General features: G+C 39.1%; 4 protein-coding genes across 4 annotated transcripts; 2 read left to right on the plus strand and 2 right to left on the minus strand.

The window, feature by feature from the left end:
- Positions 1-447: 447 nt before the first annotated feature.
- Positions 448-8,185, minus strand: LOC103703389 (OPA3-like protein). The gene is made up of 4 exons (XM_008786233.3): positions 7,794-8,185; positions 4,105-4,239; positions 3,627-3,713; positions 448-934 (listed from the first exon to the last, which is right to left on the minus strand). Exons 1-4 carry the CDS (start codon positions 7,920-7,922, stop codon positions 773-775), a joined length of 513 nt encoding a protein of 170 aa, XP_008784455.1. The 5' UTR covers positions 7,923-8,185; the 3' UTR covers positions 448-772.
- Positions 6,523-24,389, plus strand: LOC103699250 (trans-resveratrol di-O-methyltransferase-like). Its single transcript, XM_039129029.1, has 4 exons — positions 6,523-6,533; positions 15,895-15,898; positions 21,668-22,475; positions 23,912-24,389. Exons 3-4 carry the CDS (start codon positions 21,678-21,680, stop codon positions 24,212-24,214), a joined length of 1,101 nt encoding a protein of 366 aa, XP_038984957.1. The 5' UTR covers positions 6,523-6,533; positions 15,895-15,898; positions 21,668-21,677; the 3' UTR covers positions 24,215-24,389.
- Positions 9,884-10,720, minus strand: LOC103703390 (histone H3.2). The gene has a single exon (XM_008786236.4). It carries the CDS (start codon positions 10,609-10,611, stop codon positions 10,201-10,203), a length of 411 nt encoding a protein of 136 aa, XP_008784458.1. The 5' UTR covers positions 10,612-10,720; the 3' UTR covers positions 9,884-10,200.
- Positions 14,535-15,847, plus strand: LOC120111599 (trans-resveratrol di-O-methyltransferase-like). The gene is made up of 2 exons (XM_039129030.1): positions 14,535-14,819; positions 15,461-15,847. The coding sequence occupies exons 1-2, from the start codon at positions 14,544-14,546 to the stop codon at positions 15,755-15,757; spliced, it is 573 nt and encodes a 190-aa protein (XP_038984958.1). The 5' UTR covers positions 14,535-14,543; the 3' UTR covers positions 15,758-15,847.
- Positions 24,390-25,210: the final 821 nt, after the last annotated feature.

Below are 25,210 nucleotides of genomic sequence, written 5' to 3' on the forward strand. Positions count from 1 at the left end.
CTTCAGGCATTCACCCCGGTGCGAGAAATATCACCTGCATACAGCGTGCTGACGAGCTAGAAGCAATACCAACTTCCGTAAGTTGGATAACACTGATCTTCAAAATATATGCGTTATAATAAACTCAGCGCTACCACAGTACATCATGGAATTTTCTGCTCTCCAATGAAAGTCTTATAAACACCACTTGGCTATAAGCCAATGAGGTTCTAAGATAAACATTTCTTAAGTTGTCCAATTGCATCATAATAAATCCCAGCTGTCTCAACATTAGCTGCACTCTGGAAGACCACAGTACTAGATTAATAATAATCTTTTGCAAATATATGACATGATATACGATAATAAAAAGATGAGATTTTGAGCATAGGACAGTTTACATCGAAAGCACAAAATCATTCAACTTCTGCATGCATTGTGGTTTCAACCAATAGTGACGAGATCACATTATGACAAATTCCTTCTACAACTCCCTATCCCTTCATATTTATTTATTGATTATTCTTGATTTATGAGTTGAAGCTTAACGCCTCTTACATTGCTGTAGTCACCAATGAGGCAACAAGGGTAAAAGATATGCATCAGCACTTGTCAATGAATCAGCAATAGTTACAAACAAAAAGGAAATTGGTGTAAAGAACCATAACGACAGGGTTAGTGGAAAAAATATACCCAACTCTGAACAGAAGAATTGAGTACTCAATAACAGCCAACAACACAGCATTGTGCTCAGGCTGTTTAAGTTCATCCAACTTGAACTTGTTCAAACTAATCAAGCAGATCCCGCTGACTTGCTCTCTTCCAGTGCATGGCCATGCCTGAAGTTGAGAATGCCTGAAAGGCCTCGTCCCTTGGCAAGTTGCTCTATTTCACTGAGCTTCTGCTTGAGTAACTCTAGTTCTCTTGCTAGATCCTCCTCTCTTTGTTTCAGTTCCTTTAAGAAGAAAAATATTGTTGTAAGATATCAAACAAAGGCAATCATAATAGAAGACGGGGATTATATGCAAGACTGCTTGGAATGAATTACAAGAAGAAAGGTGATACAATATCATGCTCCTTGCCATCCATATACAAATGATAAGGGAGAATGAGGAAGAACCCACAAAGAAAAATGTGGCCCACCTAAAATTAGGTAATCTCAGGAAAATGGGTACTTACTTCCATCCCAATTGTGGAAAGCCATTAAAGGAATCTATGCATCTTGTAAAACTGTAAAATCACTTCAAAAATGTCCAAAAATATCAAGGACAACCTTCATGTTTTAGGGATGGAGGAACCATTTAATCCATGAAATTATCAAGTGAACTATTTTGCTTCAAAATTATGACTGATTTCCAAACCCGGGTTTTTGTTTCAGCATACAGAGCCAGGCTCGTCAATTTATTATAACAGGTGTGCAGTGACATTCATGAGTCTGTGCAGGTCATCATAATCTTCTCTTTGTACCGTATCTAATGGCTTAATCAACGCTTTTCAGTAAATCCTTCTTTAACTTAAACAAGTATATTATATACTTCAGCAAGAAAAGATTCCTTCACCATTTCCATTATAAAAGTATGCCATTAGGCAATCACAGTTATATTAATAAAATTGACTGCAATGTGTTGAACTAGCTGCCCATCTTCACCGTCTCAAACAAATTAAAATCAGAAAAAAACACACAAGCATGCACAAAAGGCATTCATAAAATTTTAAACATGCCAAGAAACTCTACTAAGGAAGCAAAGCCAGAATAACAGTGCAAAAGCAGGGCTCTCATAATATTAGTTTGTGCGTTGCCTGGTCAAAGTAAAAAAATGCAACACTCGAGACAAAATAGTGGCAAAAGAACTACCATTAACTGAAACTATTTACAAACAGCAGCCTCTAGTAACATCTTACAAAACTTTCGACCAGATAATCCAGATTTCTTTGCTTGATTTTAGCTAGCATGTGCCAACTTATATCCCTTTCATTTTCCCACTTAGGGCTCATTTGGATATTCCTATAGGATTGGGCTGAAAATCCTGTAGGAATTGGGCTTGCTAGTCCATCTAGCTTGTATTTTCTAAGAGCCTATCCAAACCCAGCCCAGATTCTAGCCTTTGGGTTGCAGGAAGAAAAAAAAGATCTATGGAGATCTTTTTTTTTCTTCTCACGGGATTTGAGCTTTTGTGTGTGTGTGTGTGTGTGTGTGTGTTGGGGGGGGGCGCATGGACTGCCCAATCCATGAATCTTTTCGGATTTTCATCCTAATCCTGTAAGAATATCCAAATAGGTCCTTAATAAAATTAAATACCAGAACTCGAAACCCTACAATTTCAAAACACCATGTATTCGTTATTGGCTAGAGAAATCCCCGATGAAGCCATGCTTGTTCCCCCAATCAGGTTGATAGAAATAACTGAGTAGCTAGCCTTTTAAGTTGTTAATTGATACCAATCACGATACATTTGCACACTGCATCATGTACCATTAGATTCATTGAACCGACAAACTTTCAATAGAATCAATCAAATAGAAACAAGAAAAGTAGAAGGGTTGGGGGGGGGGGGGGGGGGGGGGGGGGGGGGGGGAATACAGATTAAAACGAAAAAGACATCTAATTAAAGCAATCAAATGGAGAGATTGTGATCCAAAGTATCTTTCGGCTGACCAGATCTGAGACTTTCAGCCCTCTATATTTCTCTGGAAGGACCAAAACACTTATTTCAGGCAATTTGGGGTTTAAATTTAATCACCAAGGCTGGATTTGATTCAAGCATAAAGTAGAAATAAGGCTTGGAATAAGCCTTATGCCTATCGAACATCATCAGGGAAGGAGGCATACATAACCAAGTAATAGTTATGCCAGTCCAACTTACTTATACAGGCATAATTATTCCAGAGATAGCTTTCATAAGCTACTCTTGGGTATAAAGGCATCTTTTATGCCTTTTTGTCTTCAACAAAAAAGTTATCATTAAAAAGTTATTCCAAAAAGATGCCTTTTGCTATTTAAAAATTACAGTCCAAAAAAAATGCATAATTATTCCATAGGCATGACTTTTACTGTTCCTATTTTTCTTATTCACAAACCAAACACAACCCAAAAGAAGTTGTCACTTTCTTAAAAAAGTCAAGGATTAAGGAGATACATTATCAGTTTAATTTAATAAAAATTCAAAGTTTATATTAAACAATCTGAAGGATCCTCCAAACCTTCGACTGGAATGTATCCAATCAACTTTTCAGATGAAAAAGAAGGGTATAGGAAGAAGAACCTGAAAAATAAGAAAAAATAAGAAATATAATGGTTTATGGCCAGAACATTTACTGCTGTCCTAATTGCTTGATAAATTTAGTCATAAAGATGTGCTCAAGATCTACCATGTGGTTGGGATTGTTTAGCTTCGAAAACTCTGCTAGCAGAAAAGTGTTCATCTTTGTAGTCTCATGCTATGATATTATCAGACACTGAGTTGGTTAGAGGTCAGTTTTGAGTCTAAAAGAGAAAAAACAACTCCTACAAAGACTATTTTAAAAGATATAGTCCCATTACATAGACTAGTGAAAATAAGTTTTATGTCGCATATCATCATGGAAACCATACAGAAGAAATAAATACTTTAATAATTTTTCAATGAGGGAAAGTCTCAATATATTACCTCAATCTCCTGCTTGCGAATTTCCTCCTTTCTAGCTTCCGACCTTGCACTTCTTTGCACCTCAAAGATTAAAGCAGCTCCAGCCACCTACTAACCCAAAGAGGAAAATAATTAGTGAATAAGTTACCAGAATAAGCATGCCGGAATCCAAATCCAAAATTGTCAAAATGTTGTCAAAAGTAGTTGCAAGATCAGTTGCTAAGAAATTTCAATGGAGTTCATGTACAGACACACAAATGCACTTGCTCACATAAGCTAACAAAGCAAGATAATGCATATCAGAACTTGTGCAATGTATAATCATCCATAAGTACAGGAGATTGACTTTACTGCCAATACCCATGTACACATTTACCCAATAACTCATGACCTTTTGAAAAACCAGATACCAGTGCATAAGCATGACATCATTCACAAGCACATTTAAAACTAGAACTAATAGATCAACTTTCCAAAGAATAGCCAGTTTAGTGACAACCGAAAAGACAAAGAGTTCCCCAATAAGGTCAGCAGCAGCTTGAACAGCTTTCTCCTCATTCAAAGGCCGGATGGCAACATCAGTTGAATGACCATAAATGCGTCTTTGTATGTTTGTGGTGACACGATGGTTGGCCTGTTACAGAAATATTATATTAACACATTTCATATTATTCAATTCAAAATACTGTTCATAACATAACATTCACCATGGTAAATAAAATTTACAACATTCTGTGGCTATAGAAGCAATAGATGGATCTGCCTTGTCAGTTATTTTCAAAAATAAAGGCAGAATCAAGATTAACAAAGGAATAACATACATAAAAGTTGGCACATGTTATCTTACATGACAAGGCATGTAAATAAGTAAAACATAGAGAAGAAAGAAAAGTTAATGCATAACCACAGAAAGGCTAAAAAAATGTTAAGTCTGGATAATTTTTAGAAAAAAAAAAAAGATACTTACACATGCTGGAAGCATAGGCATGAAACAAGAGTTCTGTGTCAGCACCATGAAATAGAGATATCGATACAGATCATACTGTTTGGTGGATATCCCATATTACTATGCAAAACCAACTGGAGTTTGTCATATTAGTCTCCATTCAATTTTTATATACAGACAGGATATTAAATCATTAATATGCTGTGTGCATGCATCAATTATGTGGCACATTCAAAGGTACCTTTGAGTCCAGAAAATCAATTTCTTTTTATATAAAAACTGAGTTTAATTGTGATTTGAATGTATAAGATGAATGAAACAATAGAAATTTTTCAATGTAAATAGATGCATGGAATTCATTTTGCTGTCCCAAAATTATAAGAAACACTAAAAGCAGAGTGGTTAGCTTTAACCACAGAGAGGTGGCCTAAATCTAAACAAACAGATATCAAACAATTTCGATATTAATCTCCAGCCATTGCAACTGATAAGTGTGGATTTGAAATGAAATAGGCGATTATATTGTGTTATAGCATACGAGGTTGAAGAGAATGACAAGAGGTGAAGATGGTGAATTACAGGGTTTATCAGAGTTTATCAACTTACTCAAATTATAAGCAGCAAGATGGGGTTTAAGATTATGCTTGGAGAAAGGTTCTGTTGAGCTGCTTATTGAAAGCTATTCAGCAATAGTTGTCAACTTAGCTTCTCAGTAAGGTACCATGCGCTGGAATCACAGGAGGTCACTAGTAAGATATGTAAAGATCCAGAAAAAACTCTATAGGAGTTCCTGCTTGGATGAGTATCAAAACAATGTGTTGATTTAATGGAAGTCAGGAATCTAATTTTATGATAGACTTTCAGCCAAGAACAGATAAGTGAAAAAAGTAGGTGTCGTTTCTTGACAAAATAGCACATCCTTGTATAACCAAACCCTCGTGTTCCATCATTCTTCCATATTATGAATTGCAATTTTTAAATTAAAAATGTAACAAAAATTGCTTTAATATAAAGATAATAAAGTAGTGAGTCCTATCAAACCCATACCAAATCTCTGAGCAAATGCAACAAGTACATGCATACATACCTATATTGATGCATATATCCATTAATCATGCACCAACCATACCCATATACATGCAGAAAATGCATGTCTATTTGACATAAGATTCCACTTGTTTCGACAAATTCAACCAAACAATGTATGGAAAAAAATAGATATGAGAAATTACAACATTCTAGCGTTCCAAAAGTTTTGCTGAAGTTTTTACCGACAACTTTAGAGGATGCATTATAATTTATAAGCATATGCAACTTGTTATTTGTACATAATTTACCACATATACATGTTTGTATGAGTATGTGCATGGATTGCAAATTATATAATTTGCACTTGAGTTCCACCAGGCAACCATTTTGTTGTATCAATTAAACAAATATATACATATTGTGAAGACTCGTGCGGGCGTGTATTTAGTCCCACATTGATTATTCATCGAAAAGATCTTGGGTGCTTATATAGAACTAAGAAATCCAAAAAATATCTTCCAGCTAGTCTTTTGGGGTGAGGTCTTGGATTGTTAAAAAAGTATCAGAACGGACTCAACCAATGTTCCATTTGGACTAGGGGACACTGTAGCACAGGCTCATTGAGGTTGACCACATACTAATTGAGGTGCTTATGATTAGATTTGAATGAATTTGGTTCTTAAGCCTGACGAGGACGTCAAAACTTAAACAAGGAAAGTATGTGAGGATGTGTGCAGACATGTGTTTAATCCCACATCGGTTATTTGTCAAAAAATTACTGGATACTTATACAAGACTAAGGAACCAAAAAAATACCTTCCGACTAGCCTTTTAGAGTGAGATCCTAGGTTGTTAAACATACATACAAACATACATAGCGTGTGCGTGGTTGTGCATCCGTGCGCATTAAAAAATTGCCTTTCGCTTCTCAAATTCACAAAAGGTTCAGAAAAGTTTTAAAGATCTACCATGTAGAATCTGGCAATCCATCATTAGTCATAACCATTGTCTGTGACAACTTTCACAAACATTGTATTCATATGCTCTCATTGAACTATCATGATCAAACTTAATGCCATGTCCCCATTCATCAACTAGCTATAGAGAAAGCTGCCAAAGGCAAACCACAACCATGAAACATGGTTTGGCTTGAAGAGGGGAGTATTCTTTCCCACATGTTAATTGTCATTAGGCACGAGAATCCAACCAATCTCCTCCCCTGCGCTAGTAACTAAAGTCTTCAAGGAGATGCCTTCGTCAATATTTTAGCAACAAAAGTTGAAAATTAAGTTCATTTTTCATATCTCACCCTACTAAGATTGCACTAATGCTTAGAAGGATGTCTTTCGCCTTGATGGCTCTTATCTCTCCAGTGTCCAACCAAAGTCAAAACTGATGCTCCTCTCATCACGTTTAGCCCTTTCTAACGTTTATGCTATTAAAGCTTCTCCTTGTTCGGCCTTTGCCTTTATATTTCTATTTCCCTTTTTTTTTATGCCTACCAAGCAAAAAACGTATCTTCCACTGAAATTTGCATCATATTTTTCCTTTTACTGCTTCCATCACGGCTTAATTTTCCTAAGAACTGTTGGCCACCACTCATGTTGGAACCTGAGGCCTCTCACTTGAAGAGGTGGGTGCCAACCAGTTGAGCTACCAGCTAATGGCGTGCACCATCAAAACTTGAAACCTGAATTGTTAAAGTTGCAATTTCCAATGACAGTATAAAGATATTTTGGAGGCAATTCGTCCTGAAAACTGACATAGTGGTTCTCCAATAATTACAGGCAGAGATGAAACATCTTATGATTTTATGATTCATGTTCTATGTTTGAAGACTCCACGATTCTCGTGTCAAATAAGTTCCTCGGTCATTACTTGGAGTGTCCTGAGGATTGTACAGCTCCTCTAGCGCAATTTAGATCATCAGAAGCAACAGAAAAAACTTCAACCAGCATGGACCAAAATTAGTAAAACAAAATTAGGGTTCAGAAAGAAAGCACCGCTGGATATCACAAGAAGAACAGAGCTTCAACTGAAGCAGGAGAGGAATGGAAATGACTCTGACAAAATAATTGGATTTCGTTGTCTCCATCCAAAATTCTTCAATTGGAGTGAGCAACCGAGTTGCCCAAAATCCAGCAGAATCGAAGCCTACGGATTTCCGGAATGTAAAGAAAGCGAGAGATCGAGAGAAAGGTGGAGAGACGTACCTGAGCAAAGTTAATGATGAACTGGCGGAACTTAGGGTGGATGCCAGCCTCTTTCTTGAGACGGTTGGCGATGGGCTTGCAGAGCGTCTTCAAGGCCAGCGTTCCCAGCTTCACCACCGGCAGGATCATCCTCAACTTCTTGCGGTCGCGATTCGATCTCTACTCTCTCTCTCTCTCTCTCTCTCTCTCTCCCCCCTTCTTTACTCTATTGGCGAAGAGGAGAGTAGATGGGGAGGGAGGAGGTGAGCGCGGCCTAGAGAGTTACTCTGGAGAGCATTTGGATCGGGCGAGCGCGATGCGCGAGGGAAGAAGCGGAAGAAGACCGGGAGCCCAAAAAATAAAATAGAAGGCAGACGGCAGCGGCTCCGGACAGGACCCAGCACCGAAGAGCCAGAACCTTTCTTGCTATTCCTGGCTTGCGCGTTACGAATGGCTGCGAAAGGTTCACACGCGTGCCGGTTTGTTTTTTTGGGTGGTGGACCGGAAGTTTTTTTTTTTTTTTGGGTCAACAGAAACCTCATGTTACAGTGAGGTCTTTAGAGAGATGAAAAAATAATTTTTCATTATTTTTTTATAAATAAATACTCAAAAAACCAGAAAGTCAAATATTCCAATGAGATTGGCACTGCCTCAGCATAACATGCCACTCTATTACCCATAAGATATTCCGCCTAGGACATCTCATTAGAGTGATCAACAAAAAAAAAAAAGTGCAACCTAATCTGCTGCTCTGTTCGTCCTATAAATATAATTCGTCCTAAAAGCAACACACAACTAGATGTCCAGAACTAGAAGACTGCCCATGGATCCATCTAATTACAGTGGTTGAGTCGCCCTTTAACAGAATAAAAATGTTCGCTTGTAAGCATGACCTTGCATAGTCGACTCCTGCCCAGACCACTCCCAACTCGGGTCCTAGAGCAAGCCTCTTAGTGGAGGATATCTCGAAAAATATTGAAAAACCCTTTTTGTTCCCATCCCTCTACGATTCAATTAGCATAATAGCGTATTTGCTTGCATCTTTAATTTCTTATTTTGGATCCAGATCCGTATCTCACTTGTCTAAGATCTAACCTATCTGCTTACTTATGCTATGGTCCAAATTATTTAAAAGAAAAAACTTAATTTCCTTATTCTTTTTGTATGAAGATCTAATTTTGCTTTTAATACTCTTGGTGGCGAAGATGTGCATTCATAAAGAAAATTTTGCGGTGCTGAAAACGATGTTTTTCAAACCTCAAAATATATTAGATTGTGATATAAATTTCTCCTAATACAAGATCTTCGAGCCTCTATTAGTTTCCTATTATACTCATTAAGTGATTGCCAACTTTATGTAAGTTATATACTTTGTTTATCACTCAACCAAATTCTTTAAGGGCATATATTTAGTTAGGAAGAGTTAGGCTCCAAAATGCAAAAAAGAAATGCTATGTTGAGAAACATAACTATGCTGATTTCGATTTTTATTATAATTCTAATTTTGATCACAAACCTGATGCATTGTGCCTACTTGTAATAAGAATCAATTGATTTGCTGCAGGAGGTGTAGATAGAGAGAGAATAAAATTATAAACCGTCACACACTTTTTAGGAATAAGTTACTTGCGCAGACTGCCATTCAAATCATGGGTCATCAACCAAAAATCATTGTGTAATTGCATTCAGAAAGTGGAACATAGAGCTGCTGCTCCAATCATAAACATAGCAAAACATTGGCAGCTTATGATGCTCAATCACAATAAGAAAGAAAAACAGCAAAAAATTCGAGTTGGAGACTATCAACTAGGTATTCAGACGTCTAGCCATGAGGGTAAAATAAATATACAGTGAAGCATTTGGAACGCCAAGCACAACTATGTATTGAAGAGGTCATGTCCGGTTATATAACAATCCACTTGCAAGGGGACCAGTCAATATCTCAAAATACATAGGTTCCCGTTTTCAGCCAAAAAAAAAAAAAGAGAGATTCTTTGACTTTGTAAATCTCCACCCCCTACCAAAGAAAATTCTGCTCCAAGCAAGATCAAGGTCACAAGAAGTCATTGCCATTATTCTCCAAAAAGCATCACCCAAAATAGAATAATAGATTAGACAAACAAAAAGGCTTCTAATTACGTTTCCAATAACCGAAATGAAGATAGGAGGAGGAAAAAAATATCTAGACAAAATTAAAACATTTCCTTTCTCCACGGAGAGGCCAAGATCATCCATAAAACATCCAAAAACCCTGGATTTTCAAATCCTAACATCCAGTAAAAAAGAAGAGAAACTAAGAAGCCATAATCTTTCTATCATACAAATGATACCATCAGCCATTCCGCCCGACCCCATTCCATCAGATAACCCATTGCCCCCCTCCTCTACCACACTACCCCGTAACCGCAGGAGACCGCCTCAAAACTCTTCAGGCGCGCTCCCCACGGATACGGCGTGCGAGCTGAATGTCCTTGGGCATGATCGTGACACGCTTGGCGTGGATAGCGCAGAGGTTGGTGTCTTCGAAGAGCCCCACCAAATAGGCCTCCGCCGCCTCCTGCAGAGCCGACACGGCGGAGCTTTGGAAGCGGAGGTCGGTCTTGAAGTCCTGGGCGATCTCCCGGACAAGCCGCTGGAAGGGCAGCTTCCGGATGAGAAGCTCCGTGCTCTTCTGGTACTTGCGGATCTCCCGCAGCGCCACTGTACCGGGGCGGAAACGGTGGGGCTTCTTCACGCCTCCCGTCGCCGGCGCCGACTTCCTCGCGGCCTTCGTCGCAAGCTGCTTCCGGGGTGCCTTGCCGCCGGTGGACTTCCTCGCCGTCTGCTTCGTCCGCGCCATTTCTTGCAAGTAGAACGCTGAGAAAAGCTAGGTTTTCGGGGCCGAAAAGAAAGAGAAGGTCGCGGTTGGATCAGCGATGGGAAGGCAAGGATTTGGGAGAGATTTGTAGCGGCTGAGCAGCGGGAAAGATGTAAAATCCAAAGCGTTTTTAGGCGGGCTGGTGGAAATGAAGTGGAATCGTGGCCGTTGGTGCTGAGATGAGATCGACCGCCGAGACTCGTTCAGAGGGATTCACTCGGATCGCGGATCGCCAGCGTGGCGTCTCGGTGGATGTGGGCAGCAAATTAATTATTGTCAGAAAGAGTGAGTTAATGGCTAAGAAAGCGGTCAAAGAAAAATCGAACGGCTAAGGAATGACGAGCGGAGCAGATTCCACGAAATAAGGCCACGAGCTCATGATTTATTCGAGGCTTCGGATTGCTAAGCCAACCAGATTCAGAAATTGGCTCGACGAAATTGGACCAACTTGATCTTGCACAAACCATATACCATATGGGTTGATTTGGGTTTGGTGCTTGGTATTGGAACCTATCAATGTTGATTGTTGAAGTCCATTCTGTTTCACGATGCGGATTCATGTCCTCTCTCTTCGAGTGAATGACTAGGTTGGGTTGGACAAAAAAGTTCGCTCAAGCTCAACTTGACCGACAAAAGATTCAACCCTAACTGGCATTAAGTTGGATCATCTAAACTCTTTATTTTTTCAGCAAGGAATTAAACCGCTTAAATTTATATACAGCTTGACTCCAAATCATTTTGAGACATACAACTCATCGGAAAATCAAATAGAAAATCTCTGTTGCGAAGCAAATAAGTGTGCTTTAGGACAAAGATGCAATCGAGCTAAGCCTAGTCGAGCAGCCAGAGGCTCGAGCTCGAATCGATTCAAAATACTCGGACTTGAAATTCAATTCAAGATCGATTGAGCTTTAATATCTACGCTCGAACTCAACTTAATGAAAAAAATAACACTACTCGAAATTGATTCGACTCGAGTCGAATATCAATCGAGCCATACTCGAGCTCGAGTTCCAGCTCAAATTTGAGCCTTAGTTATAATTAAAAAATAGGTTAAAATTTCCAAGTTAGGTTAGATTAAAATGTATGCATATTTCACTTAAAATATCAAATTATTAATATATTACAAATATAATATAATATTTTTATTAGTTTTCAAGCCCAGTATTTTGCTACTCGAGCTCAACTCAAAAATTGTTCCAGCTACTGAGCTCGACTCGAGCTCCATAATAATAAAGTCGAGTCTAGTTTGGATCTTAATTGAACTCAGGCAACTTGCAAATGGCTCAGCTCATTTACACCTCTACTTTAGAGTAAACTATTGTTCATTGAAACAAAATGTTAGCTTCAATTAATTTTATATGAATTTAGATTGAAAAGATATTGAACTTGAATTGTGATAAGGTTGGATGTAATTGCTCGAGCTTTCAACCCCACCACACCCAAAATGAAGCGGAGCACAATTCAATCTTCAACAAAAAACAAAACAACTCGATCCAAACTAGAAGTTGGGTTGAGTTGCAATTGCATGTTCTTCCATGTTTAGCATCAAGAACATTGAAGGCCAATTGGTAGATATTGCCAATTGTCCAATCCTGCTGCATTGTATGTTAGGGTTGGTCTAGAAATGAGCACTCAAGGACTTTACATCGTCATGAATCAGACCCTTGGGCAAGGATGGTCAAAATCTGCATCTTTTAAGCCCAAACTTGGCTTATTTCGAGGCGTAATTAGGGCCACTAGCTCTTTTTTTTACATAAATTACAATTTGAATTTTTCAAGTTTGGAAGATCTCCATATACATTTCGTTATCTTTAAAAAGTTTTCAAAAATAACATTTTCAAATTTCCAAATCATTCCGAAGTGGTCCGCCGCTCATCTTCATTCATGGAAAGGTGGCACATAACTATCACATGATAATATAAGAGTATTGTAGAATGAAAATGCTCTTAGTATTTTCTTGTTTGGGGAGATGATCTTAACCTTCGTCGTAGAGTCTTGGAGAAAAGATGCATGCACATGCCACTCCACCACTACAATACCAACCATTGTCGCTATTGCCTTCTCCCCCCATCGCTACCTATTGCATGGTCGAACTTGTAGGACAAAAATACACTTGTATCAATTGTTTAGGGTGATGACAATATCATAGATTACACGCGATGGAAGGAGAAGAAGATGGGGAGGAAAGGAAGGAAACCCAAAAAACATGCAATGGTCACCGTTAGCAATATTGAAACAGAAGGAGTACAGAAAGAAGAAAGAAGGGGAAGGCAGTGCCCTCGGAAAATAACAGGAGGTGGCAATAGGGATGTGGGCAAAGATAGGAAGGGAGGTGTGGTGGATGGTAGAAGAGGTGGGTGGGGTGGCATTAGGGAGTTAAGAGAGGATAGAAATAGTTTCTTTATTGAGAAAAAAAGTTTTCTAGACATACAATTTAGAAATGGTGGTGATTCTATCTGGTGTGGCCTAAATCTAATTCATGTATCATAGATCGACATGTGGCAAGCATTTTGGAAGTTTTGAATTTGAAAAAAAAAATTGAATTCTTGGCGGGTCCAAACAAGAAAAGAGATTATGACATATTTGAATTCAAATAATGAAGGAGGTTACAACAATCCCTTAATTTTCACCTTTAAATCGTAATAGATCAATGCTCCCTCCTTTATATAAATAAGGCCAAAGGATCTTGAATGGAGGGAGAGAGACGGCGAGAGGCTCCTAAGGAGAAGCTCTTAAGTTGTCATGGCGAGAGGCTAGTAAGGAGAGGCTTTCCAGCTTTCATTGCTATCTCTGCATCTGACTCCTCTTCCATGCTGCTTCCAAGTATCATGCATGCAGGACCCACATCTTTGGAGACTAGGATGCAAGTCCCTTCAAGTTCCTAAAGGTTGTCCTTCCATGCCACCCGGGACACGAACATTGTGAGTATGGGACCCCGATTCCTCAAGACCAAAATGTGAGTCCTTGGAGGCTGCCCTTTTGTGCCACCTGACTGAGGCCGAGCTCCTAGGTCGAGTACTTCAGGGGAGGCACTTAAGGCCTAATGATCCAGGGAGATCCCTCTACTCAAATAACTTTTATTATATCTCCTTTTGCTATTTTCACTGTTATTCCAAAGTTTTGCTAACTTAAGCATCGGAGGAGGTATGATTGGAGCCATCCAATGGATCTTTCTCTTCTCTGTGCATAGATTCACGACTCTTTACAGTAAATTGGCGTTCTGTCTTCCACCATCATGTATCGAGATGATTGATCTGCACCTTTCATGCCTTCAAATCATCAAAATATAGTCAGGCAGAATTTGGAAATCAACACTATTTAAGAAAGCTATTAATGTAAATTGGTGCTATGTCTTCCACCATCGTGTATCGAGATGATTGATCTGTGCCTTTCATGCATTCAGATCATCAAAATATGGCCAGGCAGAATTTAGATATCAACACTATCTAAGAAAGCTATTAATGGCACCGAGCTCATAGCAAGCTTGCAACTATGGTCGTATATCCAAATCATGCCGGCCAAGCAAGTTTAAGGGTTGAGTGATCAATTAAAACAAGTAAGACATTAAGACACACAAGCATTAAGTTGGAGAGCAATTTTTGCCATATCAGCTAAAGTTGATATATACCCAATCCATAATTTGGTTGGGCTACTTTGTACCATGACAATCTTGGGTTGGAACATGCTAATTTTTGATAGGTAGGTTGGGTCATGTTAATTTGATTTCAAGTTGGTTAGGTTAGATTGAAAGTTCAGATAGCCCAATCTAACTACATTTTCTAATTTCTTGTCCTAAGAAAGAAAAACAAAGCCTATCATATACTCCTCTAATCTAAAACGTTGTGAAAGGATGAATGATATCCAGGCACATCCAGGTAATTTAAGCAAGCATTTGCCCCGAGCTTAACGACATGTTCAACGATGCCATGTCGTGCGAGACGTGCTGGGTGGTGAAGGCGATGGTGACCGAGTTCCCGCAGTTCTTCCGAGGGCTCAAGTCGCTGGTGGATGTCGGGGGAGGGACGGGGGCCTCCGCCAGGATGGTTGCTGAGGCCTTCCCGGACGTCAAATGCACCGTGTTCGACCTCCCTCACGTCGTCGCCACCTTGCCGGAGAGTAAACTGGTCAACGCCGTCGGTGGGAGTATGTTTGACTCCATTCCACCGGCCGATGCAATCTTTCTCAAGGTAGCAACTCTTTTTTATATCTTCAAAACTCGCTGACTTCTTAACATTATGTCGTTAGTATAGAAACTAAGCATTACGCTCTATTTAATTAAATGTATATCTCGACGCACCTGCGCGCTAGCAGGCAGTCAGGTAAAATATAGATGTTCCACGTCAAAAAAAACCAAATATAGACGTAGAAATTAATTCTCAGTTTGCCGTGCTGTATATATATCAAGGTCACCCACCAAGGACTACATATTTATACATACTCTATGGTGTACGCTACCGCATCGCAGAGGATTCTGGTTGTATAAATAATGTTGTTGGATTTATAGAGATATGTGATCAGCGTCGAGGAGCGATCTTCTAATCATTAATTTATAGCACTTATGGTTGTGCATATCTCAACAATATGCTGTGCTATTATAGTTTTATTAATTACATATAACAGTGAAGGAGCTTAAAGTTATATATACTGATTAATTTAGGTTTATGAATGTAGATGCCGAAGCTCTGGATTTTGAGCTTATGATGAGTTTATGGAACAACATAAGGCACTTAAAGCTGGTAGCAGTATTTGATATATGATATCTTGGATATTTTGTTGCATTGGACCTTGCATTGACAGAATTCTTCACTTGTAAATTGTATGCACGCAGAGCATTCTTCATAATTGGAGTGACGAGGATTGTGTCAAGATTCTAAAACGGTGTAAGGAAGCAGTCCCACCTAAAGAAGAGGGTGGAAAAGTCATCATTGTGGATATGGTAATAAACTCTCACTATCCAAAAATAACCGAGACACATCTCTTCTATGATATCTGTATGATGATCGGTCTTGGAGGAATGGAGCGCGAAGAACATGAATGGCGAAAAATTTTCAACAATGCTGGATTTAACGACTACAAATTTTTTCCAATACTAGGTGTATACTCCGTCATTGAGCTTTACCCTTAGCCATGTGATAGCGTGAAAATATTCATGCAAACCTTGTGTTGTTTTTCAACAAGTGTCTTGTACTTGATTATTAGTGGCTTCATACTCGTTATGAGCTTGCTTATTGCAATCCAATTATTTATCTAAAAGAGTTTGAGATTAGTGTATGTGGTGTGTTTTTATGTGGATGGCAACGTTTTGCTTCATCTCAAATAAGAATTTGCATACCTCATTAAATAAGATGAAGAAGTGTCTACATCCATGATTATGATTCTAGATTATTCTGTCGTATCATACTTACTCAATGAGAAATAATCATTAACGATCATGACGTCAAAAGTAATATTTCGCAAATTACTTGTAGCTGGACCTGCTATGTTTGAAAATCTCACAAGCTTTTCTGGCTATTTATTTATTTTAAGAAGGTGTACAAAAGCCTACCAAAATCTATTTGGCCCGTATTGAAATAAACGAGATATGTTTTACATCTAGGGACATGCTTGTATCTTTTGCACGAAAGAAGGATTCACCTTCCTTCATACAAAACTACCATTTGATCGGCCACTGCACAGCTCTTAAAGCACTCCGAGATGTATCATTCATCCCTCGGCATGGATCTCAAAGCGAGGTTTGATGATCCAACGGTGGATTGGCACCAGTAATCCTGGCCATCTCCAGCCGCATAGGTCCATGGGCCACGCTGGGCTAAATTCTGGCTCTGAACAGAGATTCAATTCTGGGCTTGGGCCTGGCACATGCTGAATCCGAACATGAACGACAGTCCCAACTACCAAGTCATCCAAAACACGACTTTCCTTTTAACCAAAAAAAAGAAAAGCATAATATTTTTCTGAGGCCAGGCCTCGCTCAATAAGCTCAATTCAACTTCACGAAATATGTGAGCTCAGGCCCAGCTCTGTAGATTTTAGGCTTTTTTTTTTTTTGAGTGAAAGGGAGGTATAGAGAGCCATCCAGCTTTTATTGAAAATTATTAAAAAAATACAGAGAAGGGGAAAAGTTATTTTACAACCTGGTAGGTAAATGCAAAATAAAAAAAAAGAGAGAAAGAAACGAACATCTTTTAGACTTTCACTTACCAACTTCTGAACCTAAGATTGGCATTTTTGGGTTAGGCTGTTTGGTCTTGCCATCCCATTACGAGAATGCCTAAACTATATATGGTTTAATCTATGCCTAAACTAGTACTGAAACTACAATTGGTTTAATCTATGCAAGATTACATCCGCTCTAGGAATTACGAGAGTGCATGCTGATGCAGCTTTGAATCAGAGTTTTCCTTCAAACGACTGCTGATACGATGTTACTTTACCCATTCAACGCAAGCCCACCTTAAAAATATTATGTTATATTTTGACAGCGCTTATTAAAATATTTTTTGTATGGAAAATGGAGGACTCATTTGGTACTGATTATTATTTATCATTTTGTTTTCAGAAATCCAAAAGTAAAAATGAAGTAGATTGAGCAACGAAGCTCTTTTATTCTTGGAAATGGTTTGCAAAATCCTAGAGCTTTTGGTGGCAAACATTTATTGTTTTCGTAAAAGAGTGAAAATATGTTTTTTAAAAAATAAGAGTAAAATAAAAACAAAGAATATCAGAAGTTCAGTGCAAATGCTATCTTCAAGAATGATGACTGTTAGGTCGTTAACAATCTAGCTGTCATGATTTGCATTCCATGATCAAGTTACAGGAAATGCAGGCAAGTTTATGGGGCATTGGATTTACAAACTTAACTGTAGTCCGGTCTGTAAAGGGATTGGGTCACCTCAACTAGGCTCAATTCTACTCGGGGTGGCTCGGCCCGCGTGTTGCATAAAATGAGTTAGGTCGGTTTGGAGTAATTTTTTTCTTCCCGACCAGTGTCTTTACATGGGTTTAACACGAGTCTCCATGTACAAAAGTTGATAAGGCTTGGCCTATACGATGCTTTATTTTTTGAAAAAAAAAAGTCCTACCACAGCTCAATGACCTACAGAATCTTCAAACCTAATTGTCATTAATGCATAATTTTAGATCTATAATTCAAATCTTTTCTCGAAAAGATCAACTTGCAAAAGGCATCCCATTTAGAAGGATGTAAGATAAAATTCTTTACTACTTGAAGAACATGGGATGGGAGACCGATGCAGGGAGAGGCTTATATACGTAGGCCGTGCTTTATTCTCCGGTCCACAGATATATTTATGCATAAGCACTCGGCCAAGTAACTGCGGTTGCACTTGCGAAGCACTCTTCTCTTCCCCCTCCTTGTTGGAATAACAATGCATGGGAGCACCACTTACTACAATTATCAAAGTTAAATACTCATTTCTATGATTGGAATTGTCGCTCAGGCATGTCATTGCCCATCTGTAATTAGCTAATCTAAGAATTCAAACCCAGACATGGTTGCATTGGACTTGGATTAGATGTTCTCCTATATAATGTAATAATTTATATCCTATAAGCGACGATACGACCTTTTGTTTCCTACAAAATTTGCGAAAGTATAAGTTCTCCATACTTCCTTTTCCCTCAACAACCATGCATGCTTTCCATAGGTAAGTTTGTAACATACAAGACTAACGAATCTTTGATCCATCCATTAATTATGAGGGGCAGAGCGTCTGCATCCCAACACCTAAGAAATCCCTGGTCTCTCCTCCATCCAGATCATCCATTGGAGAGCTGCGGTTTCATTCGGTGAACTTATCGTTCGATGCTGAGGATAAGGATAAGGATATTCGTAGATTTCCGCTGACATATGACTTCGAAATGATCAAGATAGTGGCTTATGACCTGGCCTAAAATCATTCCGTCTATCGAAAATAATAACAAATACCCGGGGACCGGGACGTGGTATAAAAGTTTCTAGCATCAACTTGGCGTAACAAAAAGTTGGCATGTTTTTTTTGTTGAACTAAAGTTGTCATGTTTTTGTTTTTGTCGTTGAAAAAATGGGCCTGATTGCTATCAGAGTTAGCTCTCACGTTATCTTTTTTTTGTTTCTTTATCAGATGTCACTCTCTTCTTCTTTTTTTCGTACATTACATAGATGCCACTCTTTTCACGTTTCAGACTCTTCATAAAAGCCATGATGCCACAGCTTTCACGGTAAATGAAGTAGCTCTCGAATTCTCGTACTCATTGTTATTTTTTTATTTTTAATTATATGCACATCTTTTAAAAACTTTCTTGTCAGGCGCGCTATTTGTCAATGATATCGATCTTCCCCTCTGGTCGTATCAAATGGAAATGGTTGTTGAGGAGTCTATCATACAAATCCCGCCACATCAAAGATGTCCGGTGCCCAAGATTTCTCCATATTAGCATAATTTTAGACGTCATATGATAATTTGTATCAGTTTATAATTTTCTTTTGCTAACATAATTTTTTATCAATAAATATTATTTTTTTATTTGTATAATCTTATTAAAGTGATTTTAGGAATTATGTAATAACTTATATCAGTCAATAACACTTTTCTTTATTAGAATAATTCTATATCAACCTATATTATTTTCTTGTATAAAGTTTATACGCTAGTATATATTTAACTCTCGAGATATACCGAATGTGAGAAAACAGAGAAATAAAATTATTTTTCTCTCTCTTTCTTTCTTTTGTTTTTCTATTTTTATGCAAATATTTCATCATGGTATTAAAGCCACCGATCACTTAATCTGCTGTTGCCGTCTCTTTCACATTTGTTATGGCCATCATTGCCATGTTTAGAAGATTTTAAGATCCCTATTGCCGATCTATCTATCTCTATTTTTTGGTAAATCAATATTCGAAGATCCTCTATTTTTTAATGAATTCGCAGATTCTCTATTTTTCCACTGGTCCTCTATTTCCTAGTGAATCAGCATTAGATGATCCCATGTCTTTTAGTAAATCTGCATATCCTCCATTTCTAGTAGATTAATATCCAAAAATCTTTTATTTTCTAATGGATCTGCATCTGATGACTCGTCGGGCCGTCAGAGCGGGACTTCTTTGGTAAAAAGAACTTGAATAACTTCGTTTTTCGGAAATCCAACCACGTCTCCGGATGCATCGAGATATTCCTCGCAAATGCCAAGACCTCCTCGGTAATACCCACAGCGCCAACCTCAAAATTCTCTTCCTCCTCTATCCACTGTTTTTCTCCTTAGTTTTAGATCTTTGGACATCTCACATCACCGTCACTCGGCCTCTTCCCCTCTATCTCCAATTTCATTTGCTGCCTCCTGCTCCTTCACCATCCAATTCGAGGTCTCTTGCTCCTCTTCCATAGTGCCTCCATTTTATCTAAGCTTTGGACCTCGCTGCAACTGTCATATTTTATGTATCTTCTCACTGTCATGCAATCTAAAGTAGCCATAATAAATGACACAATACTCTACCACATGAGCACAGATAAGACATATCATCCAACCACATCATCATTGATCAGTCATGATGCTTTGCCACGTTATCACTTATCCATCCGTAAAGCTGCCATATATATCTCTGCAATATGAGAGCCACGTTGGCTACTAATTAGATACAATAGTCCATCATCAAATATATTAATTAGCCACATCAATATACCACGTCATCAAACAAGTCAATTAGCTATATCGGCAAACACGTTAATTTACCACATCAGTCAGATACACCAGTTTCCTATGTTAGTCAACCATATCAGTGGGTATATTACTCTGCCGCGCCAGTTAGCTACGTCAGTATTGTCAAATACATCAGTTTGATGCATTAGTTTTCTAATATATTGCATTAGTTTTTAAGCTACTATGTCAGTTTCTGTTCTACCAAGTCAAATTATGTATTATTACATCAGCTTGATATATCAGTCTGCTATATCGGCTTCTAAGTTGCTACGTCAACTCTTAATCCGCTACATTAGCTTCTGAGTTTCTATAACACTCTTGATCCACCACATCAGACTATAATGCTACGTCAACTCTTGGTCTATCATTTCAGCTCTAAGCTGGCATGTCAGCTCATGATCTACCACCACATCAGCTTTTAAACCAATATGTTAGCTTCTAAGCCGATATGTCAGCTCCTAATTTATCACATCAGCTTCAGATCTGCTACTATAATACTTGATTTGGTACGTCAATTTCTGCGTATGTTCGTAATTAAGTTTACTAACTCAAGTTGGCACTTACAATATCATCTTGAGTTTGAGGGAGGATGTTAGCGTAATTTTAGAAATTACATAATAATATGTATTATTCCATAATATTTTTCTTTGTTAGCACGATTCTGTATCGATCTATATATTTTTTTTTTTTTGTTGCTAGGATGATTTTTTTAAAGTAATTTTATAGATTATGTGATAATTTATATCAGTCAGTAATATTTTTTTTTTATTAGTGTGATCTTATATCAACCTATATTAAGTCTATGTGCTATTATATGTAACATTTTAGATATTATGGATAGGAGGAACAGAGAATTTATTCCTTTTCTTATGCAAATATTTCATCGTTCCCGTCGTCATTCATTTTTACCATGACTCTGGGTGCAAGAGGCGTACCGAGTCAACACTTCTTTGCGACGCAGGTGCTTTCCCAAAATTTATATGATTATAGTCGTCGGCAATACTGTTTTCATATCGTCAGTAAAATAGTTTGATGCACGCCGGGCGCCATTTGCAAAATATTGTTGCGCATAAAACTTAACTGTATCATTCCCTACAGAAGAGCTAATTTACGAAAATAGCAATCACCTTGTACCGAGAAATTATTGGTTGGGAATAGAAGGCGAAGGAAATGTTCGTGCGTGTTCCATTGTGGTTGGGCTTGAGCAGCTGGACCTGATCAACCAAAAATTTCCTGTGCACCAAAATGAGCAGTACCCATACCAAAATATTAGCAATCACTCTCTCGCTGGCTATATAAAGGGCTGAGTTCAAGACTGCAAAATTAATCCCAATAGATTAACTCGCATGCAAGCGATGGAACTCACCCAGGAGAAGCAGCCAGCCAAGGAGCAACTCCAAGACACAGCCCAGCTGTGGAACCACGCCCTCAGCTTCGTCAGATCCATGTCCCTCAAGTGCGCCATCGAGCTCGGCATCCCGGACGTCCTCCACAACCACGGCAAGCCCATCACCCTCTGCGAGCTTGCCACCTCCCTCTCCATTCCCCCGTCCAAAGCCCCCGCCCTCGGAAGCCTCATGCGCCTGCTCGTCCACTCCGGCCTTTTCGCGAGCCACCGAGACCAAGAAGGGGAAGAAGAAGAGAGTTATTTCCTCACGCCGGCCTCGAAACTCCTGGTGAAGGAGGAGAAGGCGTGTCTCTCGCCGTTCGCGCTGATAGTATTGAAATGGACCATGCTGGGGCCGGCGCACCAGCTGGGGGCGTGGTTCAGGGCCGGGGCGACGCGGGCGACGCCGTTCGACATGGCGCACGGCAAGGGGTTGTTCGAGGAGACGGACGCGAGGGCGGATTTCAACGAGCTGTTCAACGAGGGGATGGCCAGCGACGCGCGGCTGGTGACGGAGGTGGCGCTGCTGCGGCAGCAATGGGAGGTGCTCCGCGGGGTGCGGTCGGTGGTGGACGTGGGCGGGGGGACGGGCACGCTGGCGAAGGCCATCGCCAAGGCGTTGCCCGGCGTTCGGTGCGCGGTGCTGGACCTGCCACATGTGGTGGCTACGGTGGACGAGGAGGAGCGGGAGGGCGTGGAGTTCATCGGAGGGGACATGTTCGAGCACATCCCTCCGGCGGATGCCGTCTTGTTCAAAGTACGGTAACCTCCCTGTTAGAGAAGATTGCCAGGTTTTGCTTATTATAATTTACTAATGACTGATGCTGCGATAACTCAGGAAAACCACTAAAAAAAGCCACTCCTAGTGCAACCAGATCTCATCACCTCCATCCACAATATCTTTGATCCGGAGGCAATCACCTCGCCCCTTAATAGCACACTCCGCGATTGCAGGCGATGACAATACACCACACCGGCTGTGTGACTTTTTCACTGACTTTATTGAGTTGCTTGGGCATCTTAATAAATTAATTTATTAAAGCATGACGTAGAGACAACAACTGTTGGGTTAGCAACTACAGTAATGGGCTAAGATTAGAGCTGGTGATCATGGGCCAAACCTCCGGCCTCAACAAAATTTATTTTTACTTGGGCTTCGATCCAGCTTTATTTAAAATTTAACATTTTCTATATCCAAGCCCGGCCCATTATCGGCTCCAGCTCAGACACGAGGGTTCAAGTTGTATCTTTCATGCAAAAAAATGATCAATTTTCTTTGGTGATGTTGACCGTTGGATCACGCACATACAGATTTTAAAGTATTCTAAACTCTTTCATCCACTATTTGCACCAATCTTAAAACGACCATTGCACGATCCAACGGTGGATTCGTCCGAAGGAAGGTGAATCCTTGTTTCACATGAAAGATATAATACCAAGCTCTTGAGCTCGGTAACGGTAGGATTTGTCAACAAGTTGGATCTGACCCAGCCGATCTAAGATTTGATTCAACCTGATCCGAATTTTAGATTCTATTACCTAAATTAAATCAAAGATATTTGATGGGTTCTCTCCTCTTCGTTCTTTGTGTCTCCTCAATGCATGTGAGAGAACTTCTCTTATATCCCTTGTCTTGCACAACCATCAAGCATATTTTCACATGAGTAGAGTGTTCCGCCACGTGTACGATTATTTTGTTATTCTCATATGGCCGGTTGGTAGTGATAATTCTCTTTCAATAAAAACTATTATTATAGTAAAACTATTGTTTGGACCAAGCTCCACTAACTTAGCGGTGGACCGGTCCAACCATAAAGGAACATGCCTATATTTCTTCCTCTCCCTCCTATTTCTTTTTCATCCGCATTTGTGTGTCCCTTTGTGGTCGGAGTGATCCACCATTAGTGGACCAGGTCCCACCAATAATTTTTCATTATTACACGTGTTAATAGCATCATAGGCTTTATCCAACACGCCTGGCAACCAGGTCCAAAGAGAAACTGAAATTTAGTGCACTATATTGCAAACCTAAATCACACTTCCTACTTGCAAAGTGTTCATCATATTGGTAATTATTCTGAATGGGTTTCTCTGAAATGTTGAAACAAACAAAACTAAAGAATTCAACTTCAGCAATTTTTTGCAAATAATAGAGTATGCTATTCTAATTCATTAAAAATTAACATGTTACAGTGGATATTACATGATTGGAGTGACGAGGACTGCATCAGGATACTAAAGCGTTGCAAAGAAGCCATTCCTCCTAAAAAAGATGGTGGAAAGGTCATCATAATAGACATAGTAGTTGGTGTTACTACTGATGTTTCTATTTCAGTTGAACCACAACTTCTCTTTGACATAGAGATGATGATCCTTACTAGGGGAAAGGAACGAAGTGAAACCGAATGGAGGCGTTTATTCCTTGCTGCAGGTTTTAGCGACTACAAGATAACAGCATCCCTGGGTTTACGTTCGGTCATCGAGTTGTATAACTAGTTATTAGGTAAAGTGCAATGATTGGCTGCTTGTATTTTGGATGAATATGCTTCTATATATATGCTTAGGTATTGGTTTGCATAAGGATAAACACCAAATTACCTTGCTTGATATGATAGTTTTTGTTAATCATAAATAATTGCAGCAATATATGTTGTTTGCTAATCCAATATTACTTTGCCTGTTATGCATGTTTTCTTTTGTTATACTACTTATCCACGACCAAGACCAAATTTTCTTTTGGAACTAAATCTTAATCATGCTGATAGAGAATATGGTCCCACGTGCCGGCACAAACGGGCTGTTCTCACGTGCCGGAGCTGGTGGAGGCTAACAAATAATAACAGGACAGAAATTATATAAAATAATTTCTCAGAAGCTTCGAATCGTCCCTCTGATCTGGCTATGCTTGTTCAAAGGGATTGAACGGTCTCCGGTTATATATCTTCTGTTTGCTCTTTCTTCTCTCCTTTGTTTTTTTTTCTGTGTCTCTCTTTCTCCATATTAGCCCCCAGGTTAACAGACGGGTTGCAAGGCTATCGGTTCCGAGATTGAGCAAGCGATAAACCATGATTGAATGAGGCCTGATATATAACCTTATGTTGCTATACTTAATAAAAAATTCTTGCAAGATGTATTTATATGCGGACAGCTTGTGATCAATGATTTCTCATCTCTTTAGTTTAACAGTTGATTAGAAAGCATTCTAACTCATGCCGGACATGTTCTTGAATATGAATTTAGCAACTAAAATTCTGATGATTAGAGACATTATGTAGGTATAAACTATAACTCGAGGATGGTATATGCTATTCTTTTGCCATTTGAATGCCCTCGCTGCTTTCATGTGCCTGATGATCATCAAAAAAGATGTCGTGGCGGTCTATCAAGATGATATATTGATCTACATGTAGTAAAATCTAGGAGGACTATATTCAAACATTGCCAAAGTTTGGTAATTTAATTAGGATCTACCCATTTCTCAAACCACTCCAT

The sequence above is a fragment of the Phoenix dactylifera genome, chromosome 8 (assembly GCF_009389715.1).
Source record: "Phoenix dactylifera cultivar Barhee BC4 chromosome 8, palm_55x_up_171113_PBpolish2nd_filt_p, whole genome shotgun sequence".
In the NCBI taxonomy this organism is placed as follows: domain Eukaryota; kingdom Viridiplantae; phylum Streptophyta; class Magnoliopsida; order Arecales; family Arecaceae; genus Phoenix; species Phoenix dactylifera.